The sequence below is a fragment of the Ochlerotatus camptorhynchus genome, unplaced genomic scaffold (assembly GCF_037179485.1).
Source record: "Ochlerotatus camptorhynchus isolate MF236.1 unplaced genomic scaffold, CSIRO-AGI_Acam_v1.1 ptg000130l, whole genome shotgun sequence".
Taxonomy (NCBI): Eukaryota; Metazoa; Arthropoda; class Insecta; order Diptera; family Culicidae; genus Ochlerotatus; species Ochlerotatus camptorhynchus.
In genome coordinates, this window is record NW_027040620.1 from 2,006,357 (window position 1) to 2,022,027 (window position 15,671).

General features: G+C 39.9%; 1 protein-coding gene across 3 annotated transcripts in view; it reads left to right on the forward strand.

Annotated features, from left to right (window-relative positions):
* AdamTS-A (ADAM metallopeptidase with thrombospondin type 1 motif A) overlaps window positions 1-13,783 on the forward strand; it is a 629,564-nt gene extending 615,781 nt beyond the window's left edge. For all 3 annotated transcript variants that reach the window (XM_065220620.1, XM_065220621.1, XM_065220622.1), the window contains 6 exons: window positions 8,386-8,529; window positions 8,650-8,865; window positions 9,232-9,390; window positions 9,543-9,837; window positions 12,378-12,727; window positions 12,806-13,783. In XM_065220620.1, coding sequence (XP_065076692.1) covers window positions 8,386-8,529; window positions 8,650-8,865; window positions 9,232-9,390; window positions 9,543-9,837; window positions 12,378-12,727; window positions 12,806-12,904 — 1,263 coding nt within the window. In that variant the 3' untranslated portion in view covers window positions 12,905-13,783. The remainder of the gene's footprint in view (window positions 1-8,385; window positions 8,530-8,649; window positions 8,866-9,231; window positions 9,391-9,542; window positions 9,838-12,377; window positions 12,728-12,805) is intronic.
* The last annotated feature ends 1,888 nt before the right edge of the window (window positions 13,784-15,671 follow it).

Below are 15,671 nucleotides of genomic sequence, written 5' to 3' on the forward strand. Positions count from 1 at the left end.
CCAGCGCTGCGGCGAGTAGTTCGCGGAATTGATAATATTCAAATTAATCGTTAAATTCATGAACGAAGATGCAAAATGAAGAGTTTCGTCTGTTTGTCTGTGCCCAGAGTGAGAGTAAAAGCGTGACATAGAAAATATGAACATGAATAGCACCAAACCTCACTCTTATTTCTAGACCAACAATTGAAATAGACCGAACAACCAAACGTAAGCAATGGCTTTAATCGTAAATTTATCAAGAATCAAAAAACACCCACACAATCTAACACCATCATCCGATAGAGAAAACTTCCTTTATCGAATGGTATTGTTAATTTGCGTGGGTGTATTTTGATTGTCCAGAAATTAGCGATTACAGCCATTGTTTACGTTTGGTTGTTCCGCCTTTGGACTCATTTGGACAAGAAACTGTTGCAGCACGACTTAGTTGTTTCACGATTATGCCGCTAGTCGTTTTCTAGTAACTTCACTTTGCATACGAGACATAACAAGATTGAAATAACAGGAATTGTGTTGTTTTGACGGTATTTCCCCTCTGACTCGAAGTAGCCTGTATCTTGGCGCTGAACTTCGTGTGTGGAAGTATCTAAGTGATTTCTAGTGATGGGTATTTTTGGAACGGAGACGACGTGAAGATGCCAAAAATCGATGTACGACGCCATTTTGGAATCCAAGATGGCGGCCATTGTTTTCAGATAAACTGCCAAATACCCCACAATATGGGTATTTTCGGAACGGGGATGACACGTACATCCCGAAAATCGATGTATGATACCATTTTTGAATCCAAGATGGCGGCTTTCAGATTCTGAAAAACTGTAAAATACCCTACAATATGAGTATTTTCGGAACGGACTGGACATGTACATTCCGAAAATCGATGTCTGACGCCATTTTCGAAACCAAGATTACGGTCATTGATTTCAGAAAAAAAAACAGCTAAAGGCTCTACTATATGGGTATTTCCGGAACGTGTAGACACCGGAAAGCAATGTCTGACGCCATTTTTTATCCAAATAAGTTGTCAAATACCCTGCAATATGGATATTTTCAGAACGAGACGATGTGTAGATGCCGAAAAACTATGTTCTACACCATTTTGAAATCAAAAATGGTGGCTTCCAATTTCAGAAAAAGTGGGAAATACTGTCAAATACTCTTTAATATGAGTATTTCCGGAATCGAAATGACTTCTAGAAACCGGATATCGTTGTCCGACGCCATTTTGAAATCCAAGATAGTGGCTTCCGGTTTCAGAAAAGGTGGGAAATACTGTCAAATACCCTTCAATATTTATATTTTCAGAAACTAGGTGACTAGAGACCCTAAATCGATGTCCAACGCCATCTTGAAATCCTATATGGCGGCTTCCGGTTTCAGAAAAGGTGGGAAATACCGTCAAATACCCTTCAATATTTATATTTTCAGAAACTAGGTGACTAGAGACCCTAAATTGATGTTCAACGACATCTTGAAATCCAATATGGCGGCCTCCGATCAGAGAAAGTGAGAAATTATGTCAAATATGGATATTTTTGGAATCAGGGTGACCTCTAGAGACCGGATATCATTGTCCGATGTCAACGTCGTTTTTAAATTCAATATGGCGACTTCCACTTTCAGAAAAAGTGGGAAATACTTTGCGGAACGAGGACGACGTGTATATGCCGGATTCCGAAAATGGCGTCAGCCATCGATTTTCCATTTATTGTATGATATTTGACAATGCTGCCATCTTAGATTCCAAAATTGCGCCGGACATCGATTGTTTGCCTCTACATATCGTCCCCATTCCGAAAATACCCATATTTTTGGGGTATTTGACAGTACCTTCATAGAGGTGACTTTAAGACTAGAAGGTCCCGAAGAAACGTGCTCAGCTTTTTGGCTCAGCTCTGGTACTCTCTTCGGTCCCAAGCTAATCGATTCACCCCTCGAAACATAAGAAAAACCATTTTATCTGTCAAACTTTCATAGCGAATCAAAACAAACATTGCGTAGTACTAGAATTTCGACTAGAATGGGATACGTTAATCGTTTGCTTGGGACCAATAGGCTAGTCAAGTAGTGAGCCAATTTAAAATCGTTAGTTTCGTATTGATTGTTGGTACTTTCCAGTTTATCTGTAACCGGAAGCCATCTTGAAATTCAATACAGCAATTGCTGGTCCCTAGCTATCACCCTGATTCCGAAAATACCCATATTGATGGGTATTTGGCAGTATTTCCAGCTTTTCCTGTATCTGGAAGCTGCCATCTTGGATTTCAAGACATTCATTTTCGATCTCTAGACGTCATCCCGATTCCGGAAATTCCAACAATGAGGGTTATTTGACGGTTTTTTCCATTTTTTTCTGAAACTGGAAGCCGGCATCTTTGATTTCAAAGTGGCGTCGAATATTGAAGAGCATTCGACAGTATTTCCCACTTTTTCTGAAACTGGAAGTCGCCATATTGAATTTAAAAATGACGTTGACATCGGACAATGATATCCGGTCTCTAGAGGTCACCCTGATTCCAAAAAATTGAAGGGTATTTGACAGAATTTCTCATTTTTTTTGATCGGAAGTCGTCAATTCAGATTTCAAAATGGCATCGAACATCAATTTTCTAAACGGCACCCCGACACACCTATATTGTATAGTATTGGAACCGTATTTCCACTTTTCTGAAACCGGAAGTCGCCATATTGGATTTCAAGATGTCGTTGAACATCGATTTAGGGTGTCTACTCACCTAGATTCTGAAAATATAAATATTTAAGAGTATTTGACAGTATTTCCCACTTTTACTGAAATCGGAAGCCGCCATCTTGAATTTCACAATAGCGTTGGACAACGATATCCGGTCTCTAGACGTCACTTCGATTCCGAAAATACCCATATTTAAGAGTATTTGATAGTATTTCCCACTTTTTCTGAAATTGGAAACCATCATTTTGAATTTCAAAATGGTGTCTTACCTTACCATACCAATCAGGCTAAGGCCTTGTTGTCCTCTGCTGTCCGAAGAAGTCGTCTCCACTCTACTCGATCCATGGCCACAGTTCGCCAGCCTCGTAGTCTGCGAAGGGTCCGCAGGTCACCTTCTACTTGGTCGATCCACCTTGCCCGCTGCGCGCCTCTTCTTCTTGTTCCTGTTGGGTCGCTTTCTAGAACCATTTTCACTGGGTCGTCGTGCGGCATTCTTACGACGTGCCCAGCCCACCGTAGTCGCCCAATTTTTGCAATGTGGACGATGGATGGTTCTCCCAGCAGCTGGTGCAATTCGTGGTTCATTCGCCTCCTCCACGTTCCGTCATCCATCTGCACTCCACCGTAGATGCTACGCAACACCTTCCGTTCGAAAACACCAAGGGCGCGTTGGTCCTCCACGAGCATAGTCCAGGTCTCGTGGCCGTAAAGGACCACCGGTCTAATCAGCGTCTTGTAGACAGTCAACTTCGTGCGGCGGCGAATTTTATGCCGCCATCTTGAATTTCACAATAGCGTTGGACAACGATATCCGGTCTCTAGACGTCACTTCGATTCCGAAAATACCCATATTTAAGAGTATTTGATAGTATTTCCCACTTTTTCTGAAATTGGAAACCATCATTTTGAATTTCAAAATGGTGTCGGACATCGATTTTCGTGTCATTCGGGAAAAAATTACTGTTGTTTTGAGCCTCGATATATTCACGGGAGTACGAGGTATTTACATGGACGTGAAAAGGGAGATTTTCTGCTCGCTTAATTTCATCAATCGGAAGGGGAATATAGTATATTCTATTCAGGGAATAAGGATAAATGCTTGCTAAGGCGGAGGGGCATCGGATGAATTCCTGTCAAAAATCGAAGACCCGTTAGCTGCAAAAGCAGCTTGGAAAGCAACCGGATCTGGACGAAAATCAGAATGAAGAAAAACAGGACGGTAAAGGCAGCAAACAGAGGAAGGAATAGAGGTGCTGCATGAAGAGGTGATGAAAATGCAGAAGCATTTGAATGATCTATACGAGTACGAAGCAATGGCGAACAATATAAAACAGGAGAAGAAAAATGAAAAACTCAATAGCATAGCATAGCATAGCATAGCATATGCGATTGTACAAATCGTGGGTGGCTATATAATGGTCAACTAATACGTTTTGCAGAAAATATCGAGTGTTGACGCAGAAAATATCACTTGGGATTAGTGATTTTCCCCACACGAAAATAAAATCTACAATAGAAGCATCGCATTATACACCTGGCCACATCCTTACAATCGCAGGGGAAGGGAGGGAAAGTTAATCCAACATCTACTTAAGAAGGTGCAGGGAACCCATACTACCTTCATAGGTGTCACAGGAAGGAAAGAGTTGTGTTAGTGGGAGGGTGAATGATTTGGCAACTCTATTCGTCAATATAGAGCATTTGATAAATCAGTGACAAAAAATAAAATATAAATAGATAAAATGGAAAGATCTCACCCGATTGGCCTAGAGACTTTGCAGCGTCATGTTTTCAGAAATGCTTTATTTAATTTTCCTTGAACCACCGCAATCACTGATAACGCTCTTCTAGCTCGTACGTACAAAAGAACGCACTCCACGCATAATCAAGGTCATGTATTTTCGGACTGTCTTCTTTAACACCACACAAAGAAGTTGCTCATCGCAGCAACAGAAAAATATATCAGCGTGATAGAGGTTGTACGGGGCAACAAAGAAAAACGCAAGACCACACCAAGCACCATTGCATAAGCAACAAGAGATCAAAAAAAAAAAAAAAAAAAAAAAAAAAAAAAATCACGCACGGTATTCAAAACTTTTAAATGCGATCACCAGTTCACCTCCAGTCACTCGAGAACAAAACGCATGCGAAAAGGTTTTCAGCAGCAAAAAAAAGCACAGAAGAAACAAAACACATCCGTTTCGGTCGGTGGTTCAATCAGCACTCTGCTTTCTCCTTGGCCTCGATCAGTGCCCTTTCGGCAGTTACGCGCAGTCCTCAGCGCATCCTGTTCACGTTCGGCAGCAATAATGGCGGATTTGATGCCCGTCACCATTTCCTTTATTGCCTTGTGGACGTTGCTCTTATCCTTGATGAAGTCATGGAGTTCATTGATCCTCCTCCTGACCTCCATCAATTTGGTCTTCCCAAGCTGCAATCCTTCTTGGGGTGTGCTACTGCTGGATTTCGGTGTGAACACCTGGCTTAGCATAAGACCTAGCTCTCCTTCGTGTCCTTGCTGCTCACCTTGGGGGAGAAGAAAAATGAAAAACTCAATCACCCTAAACGTACATTAATATTAGTCCCTCGGCTCCGTTTTGCTACTAGAGACAATGAGTTGTCATTCTTTCATTCGTTCGCTTCTCCAAAGTTGTGAAGCTTGAAAGAAACACGAATGAACGGATGGGAGAAAGAGAGGCAAACGATTGAACATTTGTTTGAAGACGCCGATTGAGGTGCTAGAGTGATACGCAACTACTCGACTTAGACAGCAAGAAGAAAGCTAGAGGCATCGATTTTGTCGAAACTGATATTGTGTCGCCCTAATATTTTGACTTTTGAAATTGCGAAATATAGTGCGAAAATAGACGCTGCAAGGAATCACCTTTAAATACTCCATCGTATTCCTTTGAAGCTAGCCGTTTAGTTTGCTGCGGAATCCCTTTAGGATTACTACCTATATACTACTATATGAACTGCTCCTAAGAATTCGTTTGGATTTATCTTCACCATTTCCATCGAGCTCTCCTTATAACTTCCTTGGAATTCTCCTTATAATATACACGAAATTCATTCAATTCATTTGAAATTTGAATTCTCCTCAATATTCTCGTGGACATATAATCAGATGCCCTCAGAGTTCTCTTCAGAATTATTTTGAAATTCTGCCAAGCTTTTCCTTAAAACTTCCATATCATTTTCCTAAGCATTTCCTTAGCAATTTGTGTTTCTAAAATATTCGTAAAATCATTCAACTCTTATAGAATTACTTTTTGAATACCCTTGGAATTTTCTAAGAACTTTCATCAGTATTCTTTTAGGATTTCCCTCGAAACTACATTGGAAATCATTTGATGCTATCATCACAATTTTCATAGAACTTAATGATGCTTCACCACGAATTAGGAGGTTCTCATAGCTACCTTGGAAGAAGTCATTGTTATTTTTTCTTCCTGGAAACTCTTTTCATAACAACATTTGAATACTCGTCAGAATTCCTTGAGATTTATTCTCAGAATTCCCTTTATGTGCACCTAAAAAATCTGTACAAATTCTCATGGAAATAATTTGTATGCAAACAAAAATTAAAGATCCTTTTGCAAGTTCAAGATTAAACAGGGTGGCCACTGGATTTATGAAATTACATTCCTGGTTTTTCCGGCTTTTTCCCGGGTGCCTCACTGAATTCTATTTTCAAGTCCAACACCCGAAAATCACCTCAATTGAAAACAAAAGTCCTAATTTTGAAAACTTGTGCTACTCCGCAACAGAGTGTCAAATTATGTTTTATAGTTTAGATAAGGTTTTGAAATCCGAAATTTTTAAATATTTTTAATAGTCTCAGTTACACGCAAAAGGCTCATTGGATCGAAAATTATAAAGTGATAGATTTTTAGAAGGAAATTTCTGAAGATTACATGAGAAAATTTAAGGCTAGCCAGTTTTCACAATTTTGTAAACTTTTCAAGATTTAAAGACTTAAAAACATGTGTTAAGGTATCATTTCACTTCACTTTGCCACACCCCCCAGAAATCAGTCTTCCGACACGTACAATTTTGTTTACAGCATTCGTAATTTAACTCGTTAGCAAATAATTTGATGCATGAATATTGTATGTAGGGTAGAGCGCTACTTCATCGTAATCGCCAATTTCCGTTCTATCGATCAGAAAAGATCAATAATATCAATGATTTCACCGTGCAAAAATCAAAACTAGGTTTGTTCCGATGCGTTAGTTCTTTTGCTACAACATAAATCCTGTTAGAGCGCATTGTATGAATATTTACGGAATTGAAACACGTAGAACGAATTTAAAGTCAAGAAGCAGTATTAGATTTTCAACAATATCTCAACAATTTGTGACTCTTTATCAAATCTAAAAAGATGAATAAATTTAGAAGTCATCATTGACAGAAATATTCCATTTTTAGTTAAAACTCGTTTAGAAAAGAGAGGTAAAATGCGCGGTGTGTTTAGTAGGACGGAAATTAGATCAAAAACCCTATGTCTTCATTGTTTTGACGCGTATGACGAAAATGGGTCCCATATGCCAAAGTAGTGCTCCACCCTATTGCAGTTAAGATGTCAAATTTAAAGGATTCTGTTACATTGAAGAATTTTCTGGAGAATTTTGATGAGAATGTCAATTCACTTTCTTTTGGAATTCTGAGGACAATTCTAAAGGAATTTGACTAGAAGTTCCAGGTAATTTTAAGAAGCATTTCTAGAAAAAATATCAGTAGGACTAAAGGTGAATTCCAATTTAGTTATGAAGAACTACACACTAATCCAGGCCTCGGCTGTTCGGTATTGTTTTCCTATCACGGAACTGTTCGGTAAAAGTTTAAAAATCAGTGAAACATTATAGAATAAGAAACTTATTCCGAATTTCTACAGATCAATCCCCCTAGCGGCGACACGCGTCTTCCTTGTTAAGATAAATAGAAGAGATAGGAAAAAGATTAAATTTTAAACCATATCTCCGGAGCCAAAGGACTCCGATCGTCATAAAATTCATAAAGGTTCTATAGGAATCATACACGAACAGAATAGAATCATTAATCTCAAGTTTATCAGCTGACTGTATGACTCCAGGGTTGCCCACTTTGTTAAAAACCATCAATTTGAAAAACAAAAACTTGAAAATTTAATTCACTAAATTTGAACAAGATCAGGAAGATTGGTTTGGACTATCTTGTTTTTCAATAACATTTTAAAGTAAGCCTTTACACAGCGATGTTCGCTAAAATAGATAAAGTAGATAAAATTGATAAATAGCAGATTTGATGGGCCCAATCTTAGATCCATAGATCAACAAAAGATTGATAGAGAAAAAGGGTCCGAATAGTTTATACTCGAACATACATTTTTCGATGGGAACGGAAAAGGGCACTCATCTGACAAATATGTTGTCATCTGTCAAATTAGGAATAGATCAAAACATTCAAACTTCATGGCCTTCCCGCACCAGGTAGGAAGCTGTTCAAGACCCAAATCTCAAAATTCACCAGGGTCATTATACCATTATACCCTAAAGAAAATGACAATCACATTGAATCAAGCGCAACGCATGCAATCAAATTCCATTCAAATTGTTAACTTTTGCATGATGTTTGAACCAGTATTCTGTACTAAAGTACCTTTCGACGCGCGCCTTTCTATAAGACTCTCTCTTGTTCTTCTCTCGTTCTAGTGCAATGACGATTGCAAGCGCTATCGTCAGGTGCTATGTCAAGATCACCGCGGCAAGGAGAGTAACGAATGCCCATTGAACCAGAAACCGCCTGAAGTGGAGTCGTGTTGCCATTTCAGATGGAGGATTACTAACTGGAAGCCTGTAATTATTCATTCCTGTACTTTCCATCACCTGACCCGCACAAACTCTAACCGCTTTCCATTTTATATGTTTGCCTCTCTTTGGCATACGTTCTCGTTTTCTCGCTTATTTTTTTTTTAGTGTAATGTGACGTGCGGTGGTGGCGATGGTTACCGTACCGGCGAACGTGTCTGTATGCGTCTATTCCCGAAGTCTGTCGAAAATCCGCACCCGGTCAAGACCGGCCGTAAGGTCGATGCCAAGTACTGTGCCCACGCAAAGATTCCACCGGCCAAGAAGCTGGTCCGCAAATGCAAAACCTGCCAGTTCCGGTGGGAGGTATCCCCATGGTCTAAGGTGGGCTCACATTTCTAGCAATGTTGTAATCCCGTTTGTTCGAACATACCTACATAGAATTTTCCTCTACTGTGATGCATCTAAAATCTCTTTAATTTCTGTTTCTCTTCCATGTGCCACTGTGTCATTACACTCATAACCATCCACTTGTCGTAAAAACCCGAACCATATTCCACAACCACCACCACCATCTTCATCTTCACGTGATCCTCGTGTACATGTATTGCCACCTTGGTCATCCCACGCGCCCATCACATATGCCTGCTCCACTGACTGATGCTACACTATATGCTGATGCTGGCTGATACTGATGCCTACTGCCTACTACCATCACCAAACCCTGAACTCAAAAAACCCACAATACAGTGTTCGGTTGGCTGCGGAGCCGGCCTGGCAACGCGTAATGTTACCTGTAGCAATGGGCGCTCCACTGCGCACGTTTGCGACTCCAAGCACAAACCTAGCAACGTGAAGTCATGTGAAACGCACGGCTTCTGCCGCTGGAGCACCGGACGATGGAACAGAGTAGGTTGCACTACCTTTCTAGGGTACACTCTCCTGAAGCATTTGTGTCAATACACATTGTACCTCGATTCGCGAACCGCACACCCGGCCATCTTCCGCCGAGTTGATGATTAATGGAATGGTTTTTTTTTTTTCCTTCTAAAATTTTACAGTGCAAGTGCGACGGATTCCAACGACGAAGCGTCAAGTGCTACGACGAGTTGACGAAAACGGAATCGAACCGATGTCCGGAGCCGAGACCCGGCCAGAAGCGAAAGTGTTCCCCGGCGGCGGACTGCCGCCCGAGGTACAGCAAAACGGTGACCTATACCTGTCACGACGTCCAGCGGACTCGAAGGACCCGGCTGGACGGGGAATACACGTTGAATGTCACAGGCACCCCGGTCAGCATCTACTGTCACAATATGTCATCGAATGCGCCGACCGAATATCTTACATTGAAGTCAGGTGAGTGGAATCAGAGAAATCGTCGCAAGAGGCTGAAATCGATTCAGTGCCATGGGGATAACGGGGTAGACGGCCACCTTGAGCTTAGATTACAATTGCAATGTTGACGATAAATTAAGTGATTATTGATATTTAAGGCAGGACTGTCATAGAGCTTTTTGACGTTTAATCGGCGCACACTAATGCACCATTTAAATTCGAGGAGTGCGAGCAAGAGGGAAACAGATTAGTGGGAAAACAAACCATCCATTCATCTCTGTGTGCTAGATAGAGAAAGACGATTAAACGTCAAAAAGGTCTATGGTGGTTACTCGTTGTTATTGCATGAGTAACCAGCTCCGAAAACCGATCGTCTGATAGGCGCTTCTCATACAAAAGCTATGTACCATAATACATAAGGCAATTTTTGGACACCCACCCATCACTGTGCATTAAAATGAGAAGAAAATGCCGCACTAGAAGTGAAGAAATATTGCTAGGCTCCTAGGGATAAAAAAACAAATGCTTGAAAAATATTGTACGGATTTAAAAAAAACAAATAGGGGAAATGGATGTTTTTTTTAATCTTTATTTAAAAGATTTTTAGTCGTAGGCTAGTTCATCTCTAGGAAATGGATGTAATGTCGGCCTGAATGCTTCTAATTTGAGCCCATACATAAATTCAGCAATCGGCTAAATTTTCAATAGCGACCAAAAATATCCATTAGTACTGTCCCAATGAAGCGTTCATCTAGATGGCCATGGACCCAATCTTACATCGATAGGCCAATATAAGAGCCATTTCCCATGAGTACCCAAACAAATTGGAGGATCTTTATCATGGAAGTTCAGTGATTATTAAAGCAATTTATAAAATTCCCAGAAGATTCAAAAACTTCAGGAACAATACGAGAACTTTAAGAAAATACCCAAAATATTCGGAGAAGTTCTGAGGACTACAGGAACGTCCAGAACTTTGGGGAACTTTTATGGTCTTTACGGGTAAGTTGCGAGAACGTCGGAGCAGTTTCATGACATTAAATAAATTTTCATGAACTTAGATGAAGATCAGAGAACATAATGACAGTCCCATTAACTTTTAGAACATTTTATGAGCTTAACAATAACATTGAGAATCTCCTGAAAACTTCAGATACCGTAAGACAGTGTAACATTGGGCCAACATTAAGAAATGTTTATTGGTGCAAATATCTTGAATATGCAGAAAATGATGACTAGAATATGTTTTCTAAACTCTTGGAGTAACATGTAGATAACATTAACTTGTTGTTTTATTTTAATAGCGCTGTAAAGTTAAGTGTCAAAAATATCCACAGGCAAAAAAAGTTTGAAGTCACTTTTATGTGGATAGACGAGGGTTACACGCGATCTTTAACCATTCATACGAAGTACATTGTGATCATAGCAAAGTGTAAAGTCTGGTCCACTTAGAATCCGTTAACACGTAACACGTTATTTATTCTACAGCAGCGCCGCTAGTGGTCGGATTTGGAATGTTTTGACAGCTATTTGTTTTGAAAGTACACGTGTTTCAGTGCAGTATTAGAAAAACTTTTCTAGATGGAAGACGAGAAAAGAATATTAGTCCTCCACACTGAAGAAAGCTTGCTTTTGAGTCCGCAGCTGCAAATGTCTTGCCAGATCATCAATTTCCGGGGAAATGTATCGGCGAAAACAAACTGGAATTTGCTGGGGACATCACTCCGTGCTGTGGCCTCATAAAACTTTTATCCGGGAACCTGTCTGAAATCCATCCTGACAGAGGTTTCGCCATCCATGAGAAGGCATCCTCTGTACTTCGTCAGAATCCGGTCGTACAACTTCCGGGCACGTGATCTGGCCACTAGATTCTGCTTCATCGTCGATAAAGAAAAAGCCATCATACGAAGGGATGTGGGGAGAAAAACTCACCTTCAATTCACGAAATGTTACCAAAAGGGAGTTGGCAATTCCACTCTCCCCATCCAAATCGCTTCAATCAAGCGTTGGGATGATCCCATCCCTACCCAATGAATTTATATTTAGAATATAATATAATATAATTGGCGTCTACCATGAGGAAAACAGCGAACTTCGAACATACCATTTGACTAGGATATAGCACCTTTGCATGGCACCTCCACTGGATCTTCAAGTTCACCATCTGTCACTATCTGCAAAATACTTCCTTCAACGAAAACTAATTTTCTTGCATTGTCATGGGCATCTGGTGTAAAGATGCATTTTTTTTCTGTATTAGACCATACAAGATTGTTACCTTCAAAATGGCACAGATATATAATAAATTAAAATAGTAAATACCGTTAAATACCTTTTTTTTAAACATTTAATTCCGATAAGCTTGAAAATAATCTGGCAACGCTGTTAACAACATCAACTATACTATAATGAGAACTCTATATCATTTATATTTTTCAAGAGTTTCTGATTGCTTCAATTATCCAAAGGGTGGCCGTCTTTCCCCGTCGTTTTCCGTGAAAACATCGAAACCAAAAATAGAAATTTTAAAACAAAAATGGCATTTATTTCTTCACCCCTAGGCCTCCTTGAGAACTACGCCATCTACATCAACAAGCGGGCAGCCAATGCGGGTGTATGTGCTCCGTCCAAGGCCGACTGGGTGGACGAGAGCATAAGCTACGGAGCGACGCACTACCGCAAGATTCGACTCAACATCCACACCCTGCAGGTGCTAGCGGACGATCACCGATTTACCGACCGTTCCGGAAAGCCCCAATCGTTCGGCTCGGCCGGAGATTGCTACAGCAACACCGGCCAGTGTCCGCAGGGAGACTTTTCGATCAACCTGGAGAACACTCCCTTCCGGATACGACCCCGTACCCAGTGGGAAACGAAGGGTCAAAATGCGGTGCTAAACTTTCTGATACGGGTGAGTCACGGCAGTGTTGCCAACCTTTCCACACACAACACTAAACGCAAATTACAAATTTCCTTTCGTATTCCACAGTTAGAGGCACCGTACAAAAAAGTGCGAGCACGTTGCGGCGGTTACTGTGGCACCTGTTCGGTGTCCCGAAGTACAGGACTGTTCCTAGAGCTGGCGTGAAGTTCGCCGAGCCACTTTCCTACTCTCACAAATTTTTAGCGCTTGATCCGCCAAGTCGGACACTGCGAACGAAAACATATAAGTCGTTATTTCGGTGCATTTGCATTTGTTTAGTGTTTTGACAACTGTGCACAAAATCGACTATCCGAGCTGCCACTTGACAATTAACAATAAGTAGGAGGTGCCAACTAGTTACACATACATCTTAAGTCCATTTTATAGCAAAACAAAATATTTATTGAAAAATCCCTATAACGACGCCTAAAGCATTATTGATTGATTGATTTATCTTTATTTAGGAGGCTTTCAGCCTAAGGCTGGTTCGCCTCCAACTAAAGCATTATTTTGTTTTTCAGAATTCGATAGTTTTGGAAAAGATTTTTTTTTTTGTTTATAGTGGAAAAGCGAACCGCACGCCAGCATTAGGTAGGATCCAAAAGGACCAAGCGAAAACAAAACAAATACTAAAGGCAGTGTTGCCAGCCGAATAGCAACTAAAGACTGACAGGAAAAAAGGTTGAAGCGAACGACTAATTAACTGCTGAGGCGATAGCGCATGCACTGTGTGACACACTATTTCTCTGGTCCTCGGTCCCAGATCTGGCTGTCTCTTTGTTCTGTTTTATTGAGCAAATTGTGACAGCGCAGCCGCTTTTGATATTATTAAAACCGTAAGAGTAAACTTGTAATCTCGACTAATCTTATTTTGTGTGTGCTTTTCTAACGATAACGAACGCTTGCGAAATATTGTAAATGGAATTAGAAAAAGTGTGCCTCAGAAAACGAAAACAGAAATGTTCAGAAATACGATTTGCGAATTATACAAAAGTACAAATTTTCGGATTTTAACCCACGCAAGGTAGATCCTGAATCTCAAAATGCGTTCAAAAAATACTCACCAATAGTGTTAAAGTGTCCAACTAAGTATTACCGCGATCGCTCGTTTTTAGATTAATGTAGAAAATTTCTGAAAGTGTTCAAAATGAAATGATCGAAAACATTGAAAGAGCCATTTTGTGAGAACAAACAGGCCCACTGTTCTGCAGAAACCGTTCGTTGTCCCGTTTGTCAACTAACATTTTTTCTCCAAACGGAAAAGCGCAAGTTGTATAGAATGAATTGGAACCAACTACGTAGGATATAATAAAAATAAGAAGAAGAAGCAAAAACAAAACAAACACGGCCACCATCTGCCACACCTCGTCAACGTTGAATTTGAAATCAGATATGAAACTGCCATAACCTTAGATATAGTTGAAATTTCTCATTTCTCTTTTGGATAATGTGTCGTAATTTTGTTGTAGGTATATTAGAATGCCACCGTTTTATTTTTTTTTTTTTTCCGTAGATCTGAATAATCTAAGTGTCCTCCTAGTTTGTATGAATTACAATGTAAGTGAACCAACACATAAAGTATTACTCTGCATAACTGTTACGCATGCTGCCAATAGTAGGAAAGCTGCACCGCAAGCACAAATAGACACAGACTTCCACTGGGACGAAATACTTGTATATTTAACAACACAACCGAGAAAAAAAAATATTCTAGAAATTGGCAAATACGCTTACTTGTAAAACCCTAAAAGCAAAAAAACAGAAAACACACAAAATTCAAAAAAAGAAAATCCCTTCTACTTTACGGAACACGAACAAAACAAAAATTTTACGAAACGGAGAAAAGAACGAATGTGTAAAAAAAGCTTTTAAACAAAACAAGCGATTTATTTATTTATTGTCTAACAAGTTGAGGGCGTGTATTGAATTAGAATCTCATAGAAAGCGTACCGATAGAGAAGTGCTTTTTATACACATGTTATAATCATTTGCCATATGTTAGCGACAACTAGAGTCGCCGTGTCTCATTGCGCATAGTTAGTTTTTTTTTATTGTATTGAAGCTGAAGTTTGTATTTCTGAAATAGTCGAATACGAAAATGTATTTTTTCAAATAAAAGAATTTATAATTCTAAGCAGCGTTTTTCATTCAGTGTATGCCGAACTTTTCCCAACGTTTTATCGAAAGCTGTTGTCAAGATTCAACAAAGCTCCAGCCAATGGCGAAGGTGGATGTCGGTAAAGAAGGAAGATGGCATAGCGTTACAAGCATTAGCATTCGAGTATCGCGCACGGCCAATCATACCAACTCAGCGACTGAGATTAATTGACTCAGAGAATTTTCTTTCCATACGAAATTTACTCAGATTTGGAATAAACTGCAGCTACTCATCGCAGACCTAATAGCGTCGACCTTTGACTAAAGGCATCTTCATGCATTCGGTATGATGATCGAGGGGCTCATAACTTCAAGAATCGAGCTGAGTATACTTCACAATAATTATACTAGCTCAATAATTCGAGCAGTAAAGATCATTAAAACGGCTGGTGGAGTTTCCATACCTTTAAATCGATTTATCTCTGTAAATATGGCTCTAATCGCGATTTGATGAGTGTTCAGATCATCGAAATTTTCATCTCCGAGAATCCCAGTATAAAATACTGCATAAATTTTCATTTGTCGGTTGGTAGAGTTTCCATACCTTTAAATCTATTTATCTTCGTAAATAAGACTCTAATCGCGATTTAAGGGGTGTTCAGATCATCGAAATTCTCATACCCGAAAATTCTACTGTAAAATACTACATAAATCTTCATTTGTCGGCTGGTGGAGTTTCCATACCTGTAAATCGATTTATCTCCGTAAATATGGCTCTAATCGCGATTTGAGGGGTGTTCAGACCATCGAAATTTTCATACCCGAACATTCCAAT